The 13461-nt window shown below is 37.8% G+C and overlaps 1 protein-coding gene across 1 annotated transcript in view; it reads right to left on the bottom strand.

Annotated features, from left to right (window-relative positions):
• Nucleotides 1-2934: 2934 nt before the first annotated feature.
• Nucleotides 2935-13461, bottom strand: part of LETM1 (leucine zipper and EF-hand containing transmembrane protein 1) — a 29685-nt gene continuing 19158 nt past the window's right edge. Inside the window, exons 11-14 of the mRNA XM_009285410.1 lie at nucleotides 11210-11344; nucleotides 10452-10642; nucleotides 8289-8427; nucleotides 2935-6888 (exon numbers count right to left, since the gene is read on the bottom strand). Coding sequence (XP_009283685.1) covers nucleotides 6739-6888; nucleotides 8289-8427; nucleotides 10452-10642; nucleotides 11210-11344 — 615 coding nt within the window. The 3' untranslated portion in view covers nucleotides 2935-6738. The remainder of the gene's footprint in view (nucleotides 6889-8288; nucleotides 8428-10451; nucleotides 10643-11209; nucleotides 11345-13461) is intronic.

Below are 13461 nucleotides of genomic sequence, written 5' to 3'. Positions count from 1 at the left end.
ATCTCCCTTCAGCTCCTTGCAGAAGCTCTCCTTAGCATGGAGTCTGAAGATCTCGCTTAACCAAGGATCTGAAAACGCGGTTAGAAAATACTAGGAAGGAACTTGGATGGCTCTCGGGCTGGAGCTAAGACAAAAGGAGGGGGAGGGAGAATCCGCAGCCGCTCCCAACACGCACGGGAGACCTGACATCTTGAACTGCTGGCTGCAGCATTCACTGAGACATAAATCAGGCCATTCATGAAGGGGTCTGCTCTGCCAATATACATAAAGAGAAATACTAGACGGAAAGAGGCAAATCTGAATTAGATCCATCTCTTGCATAGCAGAAATCCTTTACGCCAGTTAGATGAGAGAAACTGATGTTTGAAAACCACAGAAGGTTTGGCAAGGGTAAAATTTTACATGCTAATGAGCCCCCAAAGAATTTTGACCTGTGAAGGATATTTAACTACTGAGAAAGATTTATATCCAATAATACACAAAAATGGAAGTGAGCACAGAGTACAGGGAATTAGAAACACACTACAAACATCCTCCTGTTCACATCAGAGTTGAGAAATAATTCAAGAAAATACCAGAAACACTTTTCAATACATAAGCAGTGAGAAAAGTAAGATTCCTTAGCCAGAGAAACTGTTCGGTATGGTCTGTCGCTGTCTGTGTTCAGTATTTAAAGCCTTATCACTGCAAAATACTATACTAGGTCCTTGCATGGAGAGACTCTGCTCTGGGGAACTTGTCATCTGCCCAGTCACTGTCAAGGAGGTTTTATGTTACAGTGGCACAAGAGCCAAGCAATGTATTATTGAAAGAATAGGCATTAACTGAGCACAGATTTCTCAAGCCTCAGGTCGACAGAACAACCACAAGACTATCCATCTCTCCCCCACTGCTACGCATACATATTCACCCTTTAAATGACATTTCACCAAAATAGTTTGCAACAAAACTCCTTCTATATTAAGACTTTTAAGAACATGTCTTCATGAAGTCAGAAGTTTCTCCAACCAGCTTTCTCCACACCTGCATTACCAGCCTGACGTAAAAGAAGATTCCATCCAGTGAAGTTACGGCAATATCTCCATTATCTATTATTCCTAATTAGTGAAGTCAGTTACCATTCCCTCTGTGTATATTTCTGGACAATGCACAAATTCACATCTGTAATAACAGATTATCCTTATCTATCACATGGGAAACATAAGAAAAAACTTCTTTTATTCCTGAGAGTGACCAAACACTGGCACAGGTCGTGGTGAGGTCCATCCGGACAGGATACGGAGAGGTGGAGTCGTCTCCGTCCTTGGAGATACACAAACCCCGATGGGACGCGGCCCTGGGAAACTGACTCTGAGCAGGGGGCTGGACTACATGACCTCCAGAGGTCCCTTCCAGCCTCAGCTTTTCCGAGACTTGAATTTGGCTTCTGCCTACCACCTACGCACCAACCAGACTGGCCAGGCACTCTGCTTGGTCATGGGTACCACTGTTTTGTTTCCCCCCTACATCAAGGCAAGAGAGTCCCAAAAAAACCCATTTTTTCTTCAGATTGTAACAATAACTAGACATAATTGTTATAAATGTGTAATAAAGATTTAGAAAAGAGTATAATTTCTTTGATACAACCAATTTATCTCAGCAAAAACAACACTGGATCCAGAAGTCAGTCTCTTTCTTGGGCATTCAGGACACAGGTAACTATGATCAAGCGCACTTGCCAATGTCCACATTTAATTTACAAACTCAAAGCCACAGTTTCTCTGCTAGCCTGTTTTACCACACTGCTGCACAACAGTCCTATTCATGCGAAATAAGTCTGTCATTAAAGGAAATTTTTAAAGCAAAAGCTTAAAAGGAACAAGTTCTGCCACTTTTAAAGCCATTTATTTGATATTTGGCTTTAAGCAAAAAAAGGAAAAAGCTGCAACCCAACCTAGCTTATCTATTAAGTTATATTAAAAGCATCTCAAGGCAGGAGGTTGTTTTCAGATATCTATCTGTTGAAATACTTTGACATTAGAAAGTAGCTTCAATGTTTGCACGTTCCAAATCCTATTTGAAAGCAGGCAGGAGACTAACCGCTTTTGTGAGCGCAGGCCTGTGCAACAGGACCTCCACATCTTTTGGGTCTGGATCACCTTTGCTATGCATTTCTGTCAGCGCCGACCACAGCTGGCCCAAGACGAGCGCTGAAGCTTCCGAAACAGCAGCAACACAAATTACATTTGAGGTAGCTCGGTTATTTCCAAGGGATCAGACGTGCACGGGACACCTTGCTGGCTCGGGCTCTCTCTGCCTTCCCACCCAGGCTGCCAAGGCTTCAGGAGGAGAGGTAGCAGCTTTTAATCGAAAAAGTGTTTGTTGGATATGCCCAAGACTTAAAAGTCTGCTGTACGCCGAGATGAACTTTGTAAAGAATATTAGGATTCCAGAGGAATACGTGTAATTTTGCAAAATCAGGGGCGAGGGGCACAGCATGGCATAAAATAATCAATCTCTGGAACCATTTCAGATGTGTTTTCTCCCCTAACTCAGACAAAGACCAAACACGGATCCTTCCTAAGGAGACATTTCTATTTGGAATAGATCTCAGCCTTTCCGTTAGTTCCTTATAGTAAAGAGTACACTGCTCCCCACTTTCATACCTAAAATGTAATAGTTAGAAAGAATGGTTTAGCACAATTCACTACACCAGGCAAGCAGTCCCACATTTGTTACAAGAATTTCTGCAAGAATTAACACTCCTCCAAATCCCACAAAACCCACCACCCCCCCCGGTTTAAAGATTTGTCCTTCACTTGCCCTCTTCTACCCCAAACATTTCAGTTACAATACTCAGCTCATCACTGTCCAGCTCGGTGACTGGCATCTCATCTGAACAGCAATAAATTAACACTAAATAATCAAAAGCAACAGAAGAATAATGGAGAGATTAGGTTTCAAAATGATACATTTATTATAACTAAACAAAGGACACAAGCTCCAATTAACTTAAAAATTTTATACTGCATTATGGCAAACACAGGACCAGTACGCTCAGAGCACAGACAAATGATTTTCAACTTAAATTTCTAACACAGGCTGAAATTCTTCAACTGAAAAGCAAAACTTGGAATACATACAAAGAACAGAATATGGGATTATTCTTTTAAATATACCCAATAATTTGATATAAACAATTTAAAAGTATTTAAATACATGCTGAAGTAGCTAAAGTTTAAATGATTAGCAAGATATATAAAGTTACAAGAAGTATTTTGGAGTTGTATAAAAGATGTAACATTTTCCCCCAGACAAAGCCTACATAAGTGTAAGGTACTATCTTGTCAAGAGAATATTCTCTACCTGCATGCAGTCCTGCTGACAAACTACTTATTAACTTAGCTTTCTGGTACTTAAATTGCAGGTGGATTTACTCTCACAGCATGCAGTCAGTGATGAAAATCTCAGTAAAAACCATCTTTTGAGCTAATGTGAAATGGAAACAGTTTTTTCAATAAAATAGGTCCTATAACCTGCTTGTTTTGAAGGGGAAAAAGAAATGACATCCTACTTTACTTCTACGTCCCTGTTGATAAATAGATTTTTTTTTTAAAAGCTTTTTATATGTTTTACATTTTTTCCCCTGAATAGTTTATAATCAAAATCTGATCTTATTTGCATCTGAAACAACCCCAACAACGGCCTTACCGACTACCTAACTCTGAGCTTAGAGGCTTTGCCTGTGTAAGTCACACGGTCACTGAAATCTCACACATCCTGTCATTATTTAAACAAGTATTTACATCTCCTGATTAAATATTCCTTCAGGAATAAGTTCTGACCAGTTACTGTACACTCAGAAGTCATCCTTTCTCTGAAAGTACTGCAGCTTCTGGTTTTTTTGGTCAACACGTGCTCTGTTGTCTTTCGTTATTCTGAAGCTAGTCCTCAAGCCACCAATTTGCTGGAGTTGGCTGTATCGCCTGGACAAAGCTGCTCGGGAAGGTTCAAAACCGGGTAAGTGGGAATCACCGAGGGCTTCCTCATCTTTTTAAGCTTGCAGAAGATGTGTTGTTCAAGTCCAGCTGTCACGGGTTTGCCTACTTTCAACATCAGAAGGAAAACATTCCCCGCAAAAATGCTTCGCTATGGTTGATGCGTACGTCCTTTAAACACTTTAGGTAACAGGGGAAAACTGACATTTGTGATTGACATTTAAATGTATTTTATGTAACCTGTTAAAATTTCACAATATGGCAAATTTCAAACAAGTCCAAAAGCTAAAAATGTTCAATAAATGTTTCACAATTATTTTAATCAGGACATTCTTCATTAAAAAAAATCTGCTATTTTTGGCTCCCTTTTATTTAATCAACAGAAAATTTAAGTGAAGAGTAAACACAGAAGAAGAGCAGCAGCAAAGTGTCTTAAACTTCCCAATACTACAACCAGGTAATTTACTGTAAGGACAGTTAAAGCTCTGTGAAACTTTAATCGAGAAGTCTTTGAAAACAGCTTTTTCTGCTACTTCCCTGTTTTAAACTTGCATGCATTCAAGTGCATGCAATTCTTAGGTTTTTGATATTCCATGAAAGGTAGCAGACAATTTTAGGAGTATCTTTATCATGTTTCAGGAATGTCAAGTAAGATTGTTACACATTGTTTTCAAATTGAAGATATGCAACTGCAAAATTTAGCGTACTTCAAAGCCCATTAATTCTAATTGTAAATTATACAATGTAAAATTAGTTTTTAAATTGTATTTTTGTGAAATTAGTTTTACTCTTGCATTTTCATCTAAGATAAGTTTTGGCCTAAAAAAGCACCTAGTGAAGTCCTGTCTTCAAAATCTACAAACTGACTTTCAGGCTGAAATCTCCAGGTTAATCTCGATTTACAAGGAAGAGAACAGCCTCCTTGTTTAGCGGTACCTTAACTACAAAGATCGCACCGATTTGAAATTTCAGCTTTGTCACAGCATTTTTACACTTCAGATACAATTACAGTAATTCTCAGGAGGATCTTGCTGTAAGCAGCTTTCTTTGCAAACTGTACAGAATATCAACTCAATACTTGAACTAAACACTGACCCTTTTTCTAGAATTAATTGTACTGTACATCTTGCTTTGGAAACAACTAAATACAATGGTCCATCATGCAAGCCATGAGACTGTCAAAACTTTTTTTGTTCCACTAATTTCAAATAAGTTTTTACAAATAATTTAGCCAATCTAGATAAATACTGAACATGGAATTATGCTGAAATACTCTCGGGAGTCAACATTTTCTACAAAAATATGCAACTATGACTAAAAGCATGAAGTACTAACTGCCCACCTCAATATCACTGTGTACAGCGCCATTGTAAGATGTGCTCTCTATAGCGAACACAGAATCAAGAATGTTCATGTATTTCATAATACTGGGTGCAAAATAAAATATAAAAAAAACAAACCACAACCCTGCTGGTTCAAGTCACACTATGTGTATTTCATAACAAGATTTTAAGAAAGAGTGAAAAACTTAGGCTATCAGGACTTATGGAACATCCCAGAGTTGGCATTTTAAACTTAAAAATTTACTACTAAGGACACACATTAATGAGTAACCTTGACCTACTGTCAGTATTTAATCACACAGTTAAAAGACAGTAACTATAAGCAATATAGTAAAAATCCAGTGATGTAATCAAAGCACTGGCAATACCAGACATGACTTGTTGACTGCACAGTAAGCAAGGCCATGAGATGAAAGCATTTATGTACTTTGACTATACCTGGTTAGTGATTTTATACCTGAGATGAAAATTGAGAGGTAAGATAACTCGTTATGGTGTAAGTAATTATCAGATTAAAAACAACAAACATGAAGATAACTGCATTTTTAAGAAATATATGCAAAAAGATGACAACTGACATTTTCCCCTTACGATTATTTTCATTTTGCTATTTAGACACTCACTTTACTGTGTGACAGATTGCATTCTGAAACTATTTTAAAGGCTCCCGTGATTCCAATGCTTTAGTAATTCATGGAATTTTGGGTAGAAGCGACATCCTCTACTCCCTAGTCTTAAGAAATTTAAGGCACCCATAAGAAGCAAACTTCATGGGAAGTTTCCATTCTAGGGAAAAATAAATCTGATTTTCCCTTCAACAGAAAAAAATAGTAACAATGAATTCATAAAAGTGATTAGAATGCCACATTCTCTGTCAGTGAGGCAACAGCTTAGTGATATTTAGCTTAAATAAAACTCAATCTAAAAAGCTACTACTGAAGCCACAGAATCTTCACTAACAGGTTACAAAATATGTAATATTGTGACAGAAGGGAAAGTTTGTATTAAATTCTGAAAAAGCTAAAAGGTAGAAGCAGAGCAAGGTTGGGCCCCATGTAATGATGAAAGAAAATAAATGAGAAACATTTTTCCATGATAGATACACTTAATTTATACAGCAAACTTGCAAGTTTAATGGATCACTGTATCACAACAATGAGTGCAAATACATGATTTTGTGGGCAGGAGCACTGCTAAAGAAGCATAGTTTGTTTTCATCTGTATGAAATGACAGTAAATCACTTCTCTGATGAACGGAAATTTCATTCCATATGTCAGAAAACATATCTACGATTTATTACTAGAATCAGCTCAAAACACTTCCCATAATCACAAAGCTCAAGTAACATGTAGCCATTAGACACAGAAAGATATACAAGGTTTTGGTTACAATTGGAGTTAGCTTCAGATTCTGAAGCTTAATTCTTTGCTTCCGCAGCTTCTTTATCATGCTTTTCCTTTGCTTTCTCTTTTTCTTCCAGTTTTTCTTCTTTTTGAAGTAGTGCCATAATCTCAGCAACCTGACTGGTTCCAATATCAACATCTTCTTTGTCAATCAATTCTACCACCTACATGAACATAAAGTGAAATTGAGAGAGCATTTAGTTTGTACATGATTGAGGCATTTTCACATCATAAATTTTGTTAAGACAAAAAAAGTAATCAAATATCTCATGTTCAACAGCATTCTCTTACAAAAAACACAAATTCAAGCCACAACCAGTGCCTCAAATGTATCCAGAGTATTAAAAAAAAGCTGAAACTTAATGCAAATGATCTAGAACTTTTGACCTCAGCACACAAAGACTCACATTTTAAAGCATTAGTAAAACAAACCCATTTATTATATCTGTTGCAATGAAAAGCTCAGATTCAGTACCTGCTGAAACAGTATTTAAGACAATACGTATTTTATAGGCTTAATTTTATCAAAAAGACCTATAGGCACAAATTTACAAAAACTTAAAAGTAGACAGGGGTAGGCCTTTCAGAAAGCAAAATGAAAAAATAATTTAGCAGGTGATTCCAAATTCCTTTACATAGCTTTTTGTACAAATGTATGCTTGGCATAGCTCCTGAAGTTCCTAGAATTATTCTGCATTATATGCAGACTTCAGAAGTACATTTTATCTGTGTTGCTAAATGTACAATTGCTGTTTAGATCAACAGGGAAGATAATCACCACTGGGACAACTTCAGTAGAGAGGAAAAATGTGTTTCAAAAGGCTGATACTGTATTTTCTAGCTGGCCATCGTTTAAGCGCTATTTCTGTATTGAGTAGGAAAATTACTTGCAAGGAAGTAAGTTTCAGAACATCTCTAAATTTACCAGGTAAAAAAGAAACAAGAAAGTGAAGGACAAATGCAGGGAAAACCTGAGAATGTTCTGCAAAATGAGAAAACAGGACAAATCAGGCAAAGAACACAGGTCATTTACAATGGACCTAAAGGACGACTGATGGTCTGATGCCTTTCAAGCATAGGAAATACAGGTCTCAATGAAATATGTAAGGTATACAAGTAGGCAAGACAAGCTATTATCTTGTGTTGACATAAAGTATATCTATATGCATTATGTCAAGACTTTGGCTAATAGTGGTATTCCTAAAGTACTTTAGTACTTCTAAAGCTCCTTCCCATGCTCCCTCCCATTCATAAGTAGCACAACAAAATTACCGTATTTTACAGAACTTGACATAGGCATACAGGAAAACCTACAGCTCTAAAGTTAATGTGGGTAACAGACACAGGATAAATTCCGCACACACACACCCCCCGCCAAAACAGCCAAATAAATTCTGAAGATGCTAATATGTATTATATGGTCTATTTACAATACATTACCAAAAACCTCACTGGCATCAAGTAAAGACTCTTGCAAAAGACAGCAATATGAATTTAAGTCAAAACAGGTACAATGTTTGAAGGATGGCTAGCCTTATTTTCTTTGAGTAGTCCACAGACTTACCTTAACAACATTATCTATATCAATTTTGCCATCCTTGTTTTCATCTAGTGCCTCTGCAATCCTAGTTAGCTTCTCCTCTGGAATCTTCTGAATTTGTTTCATCGCATTAATTAGCTCAGCAATACTGATGAGATTCTCCCTGAAGAGGAAGCACAATCTGTACATGGCAGGCAGTTACTCCAAAGGAGTAAAGTTGACAAAAGGCAGTACTCAAAGTCACTACACTGCAGGTCATGTGTAAAAACATGCATTATTTATTTATAATCCTGAACAGAATGCAAAAAAGCAAAAATGAGTTACTGATCAGCAAGCAGATTTCAAACGAATCTTTATCTTACTATCAAATCTCACGCTTTTGGTTTTGACATGCTGTATTGCACAAATACAGGTATCCAATAGCATTTGAAATGAAGTTTAGCACAGTTTCTGTGCTTCCCAGACTGTGTATCTAATGCCCTTTGCCCCCTCCCCGCCCCATTTACCAAAGATGCAGTGCCATGCACCTGTCATCCTTTTAGATTTAGAGAGACCGGCCTACACAAAAGTAATGAAAGTCACAGGAAAACAAAAGCTGAAAACTAATCGCTTTAGCAATTTAGCTGTTTCATTAAAATAGGCCTTATTTGCTCCTATCAAGGAATAGACTTTGTAGAAGAAAGGACTAAACTTGACATTGTGACTAGCAGGTTTCAGACGTTTCCACTGTCTGCTTACTGATCTCATGAAGCTAAAGTTCTCTGTCTTCTGCAACCTAAAGCCTCTGCTTGCCTATGTAGTTAGTTTGAAGAACCATCTTCCAGCACAGGTCAAGCTGAAATGCAGGAGACAGTGAACCCGATAAATATTAACAGAAGGGCTTTATCAGTATAGTCGCAGCTCTATACCTGTCCCTAACCTCTGGGCACAGACTGACTTTTATTCAAGGAGCATTTTTCAAACTGCCACTAAATGTCCTGGACTTGTGTTGTTCCTATGACTCTTAATGGCTTGGTAATGACTGCACCAACTTGAAGGCCAAAAAAACCAAGCCTTTGACAATTAAACAATATTTAAACTAATAATTTTCAGTCATCCACAATCACCTACAAAATTATCCACAAAACCATCCATTACATAAAGTATAATTACATTCAGTACAAGCAGATTCTATATTGTATTTTTAATTTACAAATTTGGATGGTTTTGATCAACAACTTCTCTATAGCACCATTCATATGGCTGCCTTAATCTTATTACACAAAATTTGAAACAAATGACCATTTGCCCTGGGGACTGGAAAAAACAGAGGCTGGAAGCAACAAAAGCAGAATCCTTATTTCTGTTTAGGTTACGCTCTATGGGAGCTGGGAAGCTCTCTTTATGAATCACACAAAATGGTGCAAGCATAAACTAGATTAATACAGCATTCATAATCACAAACTGTGAGAATTACAGTCACAATTTTTAGGAATGTCAGTGCCTGTAATATGCAACATATGACCGTTCAACATATGATTGCCTGAAATGACTCTCCAGTAACATTAAGACCTGGAGAAGTGTTGATAAAGGAATTTTGCAATGAAACTATCAAGGAAGATCTTTCTTTGAAAATCTGCAAGTGTGTCACAAGTTGAAATGAAGCAAATTTTCAGAAAGGGACCATGTAAAATTATCTCCTTACTTCCATTAGACCTGTTCCCCCATTTCTCTCCAGAGACAGAATAGACTTTATGGCAATTTTTTTTCCTCACTGACATCTTCACTACTAAAGAACAACAAACGTGAATATGCTTACCATACTGTTGCATACCTTTTCAATCAATGACACAGGGCAAATTTACTGCATGAGGAGCATGACTAAAGGCATGATTTCACCTGCATCACCATTAGTGCTACAGGCATGAATAAGATGGTAAGATACTAATCGACACTTTGACTTTCAGAACCCCCTCAGGACTAACATCTGGGGAATTATACCTGCTTTCTTCCTTCCTCATTTCAACCATATTTAACATACCTTAGAAGAGAGAATGTCTACAGCACAATTTTGTTAATTTTATTCTTCAGTTAGATTATCTTAACGTTCTGAACAACTTTGCTAATTCTTTTCTAATCACACATCAGACAAAAGCAAGACTGAAGATGAAGAGTCAGAGACACACTCAGTGGTCTCAAGTCACTTACCCAGCAGGAGGACTATCACCAGCGTCCAGCTTTACATCCACTGTCTTTTGACTTGTCTCTAATTCATTAATAATTTTGTCTATCTGACCAATCATTCGGTTCACCCTCTTGGTCAATCGCTTGCTTGCCTTCGACTCTTCCACCACCTCTTCCTGGCCAGTTTTAGAGAGCTCTTTTATCTCTTGCAAATCCTAAAATAAATGGTCAAGAGAGAGAAAAGCTGCTGTTGGTGTGAATTCTCAACAATGGACACTACTGACTTCGACCAGCATTTCAAGACAGGAGCCATTTGTAAATGAAATGCGAACGTATAGACATATAAAGCCAAACTGGAATTAGAACAATAAATTCTAACACTGCTGCCTTTGTCATGCACCCCTTAAATGTTATTTTCCACATCTTTCATAAGACTGGATAAGATTCATTTTATATAACTTGAAGTATCTGTAATACTGACATGTATGCTTGATAAAGAACCGCAGCATGCAGCAGTTAGCACCTGTTAGTCTAGTCAGCCTGGGAATAAGAGCAGGAACAGGATTCTCATCTGGTGGGAACTACTCCAATGATTCTAACTAGGCTTTAAACGCGTTATGCAAGTGAGACTCTGCACTGTCCCATACAAAGTTCATTCACTCAGCTACCAACTACAGGCTAACAGATATCCAAGCAAGATAATCTTTAAATTTGTGGATCATTTATGCTAAAACTAAACATGAACAGAAATAAAAAAAGAACTTCCATGCCCCATTCTTCACCTCACTATACTCCTGGATATCACCCTTCAATTCCTCGAGCTCCTCCTTTTCCTTTGTTAGTGATTTTTTCTGTTCCTGCAGCTTGGTGCAAGCATCATTCAGCATGTCAATCTCCTCCTTAGTGATCTCCTCACCCTGTAACAGAAAATATATACAAATAAGCAAAAGACACATTTGTGATTTTCCTCAAAGATTTCGGGTCTTTTACCAGAAAACACAGACTCAAGATTCTTTTTCCATGTTCAGAGTCAATATTGTCATAGCCATTTTGAGGCTAATGCAGAGATCTGCATTTTGAGGCTAATGCAAAGATCTTAAATGCTAAGACAATTAGTTTGCTATGGTACGTATTTTTTACGTGCACCGGTAGTAAGTTCAGCTGATATGATTCATTATGTGGGTTTTGGCTATTTGAAATTCTGTACCTAATTGTCTCATTTAAGAATGTTGTACTTCCTTCTTTGCTGGGTGAAAAATCCAAACAACTGAGAAACGATTCACTATGTACAAGAAAGATAAATTACACAAAAAAAATTTGCAGAGCAAAGTTCAGGAAATTGAGCTGGAGCAAAGTTATCTTCAACAACCTTTGTGAGAACGAGGATGAACATCCATAGTTTGTGAACTATACCTGTCTCTTGAAAAGCTGAGAATAAAAATCTAACCCCCAACTGAATACGTAAAAAATAAGGCTTCAAGATGATTCATTAAAAATGCTAAAATCCTGTAATACTAGCTACAGTTAGCATATTAATCTTACCCAGACACTAGCTTTTATTTTGAATGGCTAAGCTCTGAACAGCTTTTAGACTAAGTAAGTAGAGTACAGAAAGACATGTGCAAACAAGGATGCCAGAAACACAGAGCAGAAGGATGACATGCTTCCAAGAAACAACTACAGAACAGTTCACAAACTAGGCATCCAGCCCCTTTGTCAACTCTTTTAGAGTTTCAGTGTACTGTTAATATCTATGCATCAACCTCAGTTCTGATTTTAATAGAGTATCTATAGTTTACCGGGGGGGAAGAAAAGAAAACAACTCAGTTTGAAAACAAATTCCTCTGCCTCAAATAAAATCAGTCATCTTCAAGAAGCTGGCAGTCTTACATTTTTCCTCTAAGAGGCAAGAATGTATTCGACGGCATTTAAAATCTTTGGAAGGATCTTTAGGGGACAGGCCACACTGTAACCTCAGTTAAGAAATGCCAAGCTAACTGTACTTTTTGTTTTCTCCTATAGGTTAGGGCTGTTGAAGAAGTCCTACTTGTGGCCCGGTGTCATGCATTCTCACAGCGCTGGTGGCATGGCAGGCAGCAATGCAAAACGCTATGCCAGATGTGGCAGTGTAAGCTAGCTGTGACATCACACATCCTTGCTGTTTCCAAATGAGATCATGCCAGCCTTGCCTGCCTCCCTCCCACAGAGTATCCTCATGGCTGCTCTATCATTCACCCAGCTACGCAGCCAGCAGAGTCAGCTAACTCATCACACAATAATGCATGATTTCAACATGGATTAGTTCCATTTTGTTATTACCATTAAAAACTTCTTGGCAGCATTCTAAAGTAAACAATGTTATTATTATAACAGGTAGATAATGATGCTGTCCAAGAAAATTGAAAATGTTTTTCTACTTAAACTTTCTATTTTAAATTAATGTTGTTATTCTGCAAAGTAACACTGGGACTGAGAAAAATCCTGACATCAAGCCTCATGGACAAAAATAAAGTGCTCAGCTACAAATAAAAGTCAAGGTACAACTAAAACATGAAAAGAAAGCATACAAGAGGTGGAAGCAGGGACAGGTGACCCAGGAGGAATAGCAGAGACAGTCTCCCAGCACGCATGGATGGGTTCAAGAAAGCCAAAACCCACCAGGAATTAAATCTGATGAAGGATGTGAAGGACAACAAGAAGGGCTTCTACATAGAATTATAGAATTGTTTAGGTTGGAAATGACCTAAGATCATCAAGTCCAACCGTTAACCTAGTACTGCCAAGTCCACCACTAAACCATGTCCCTAAGCACCACATCCACACATCTTTTAAATACCTCCAGGGATGGGGACTCAACCACTTCCCTGGGCAGCCTGTTCCAATGCTTGACATCTCGTTTGGTGAAGAAAGTTTTCCTAATATCCAATCTAAACCTCCCCTGGAGCAACTTGAGGCCATTTCCTCTTGTCCTATCGCTTGCTACTTGGGAGAAGAGACCAACACCCACCTCGCTACAACCTCCTCTCAGGTAGTT

Source organism: Aptenodytes forsteri, unplaced genomic scaffold (assembly GCF_000699145.1).
Source record: "Aptenodytes forsteri isolate BGI_AS27 unplaced genomic scaffold, ASM69914v1 Scaffold88, whole genome shotgun sequence".
In the NCBI taxonomy this organism is placed as follows: domain Eukaryota; kingdom Metazoa; phylum Chordata; class Aves; order Sphenisciformes; family Spheniscidae; genus Aptenodytes; species Aptenodytes forsteri.
This window is presented reverse-complemented; position numbering and strand designations above follow the sequence as displayed.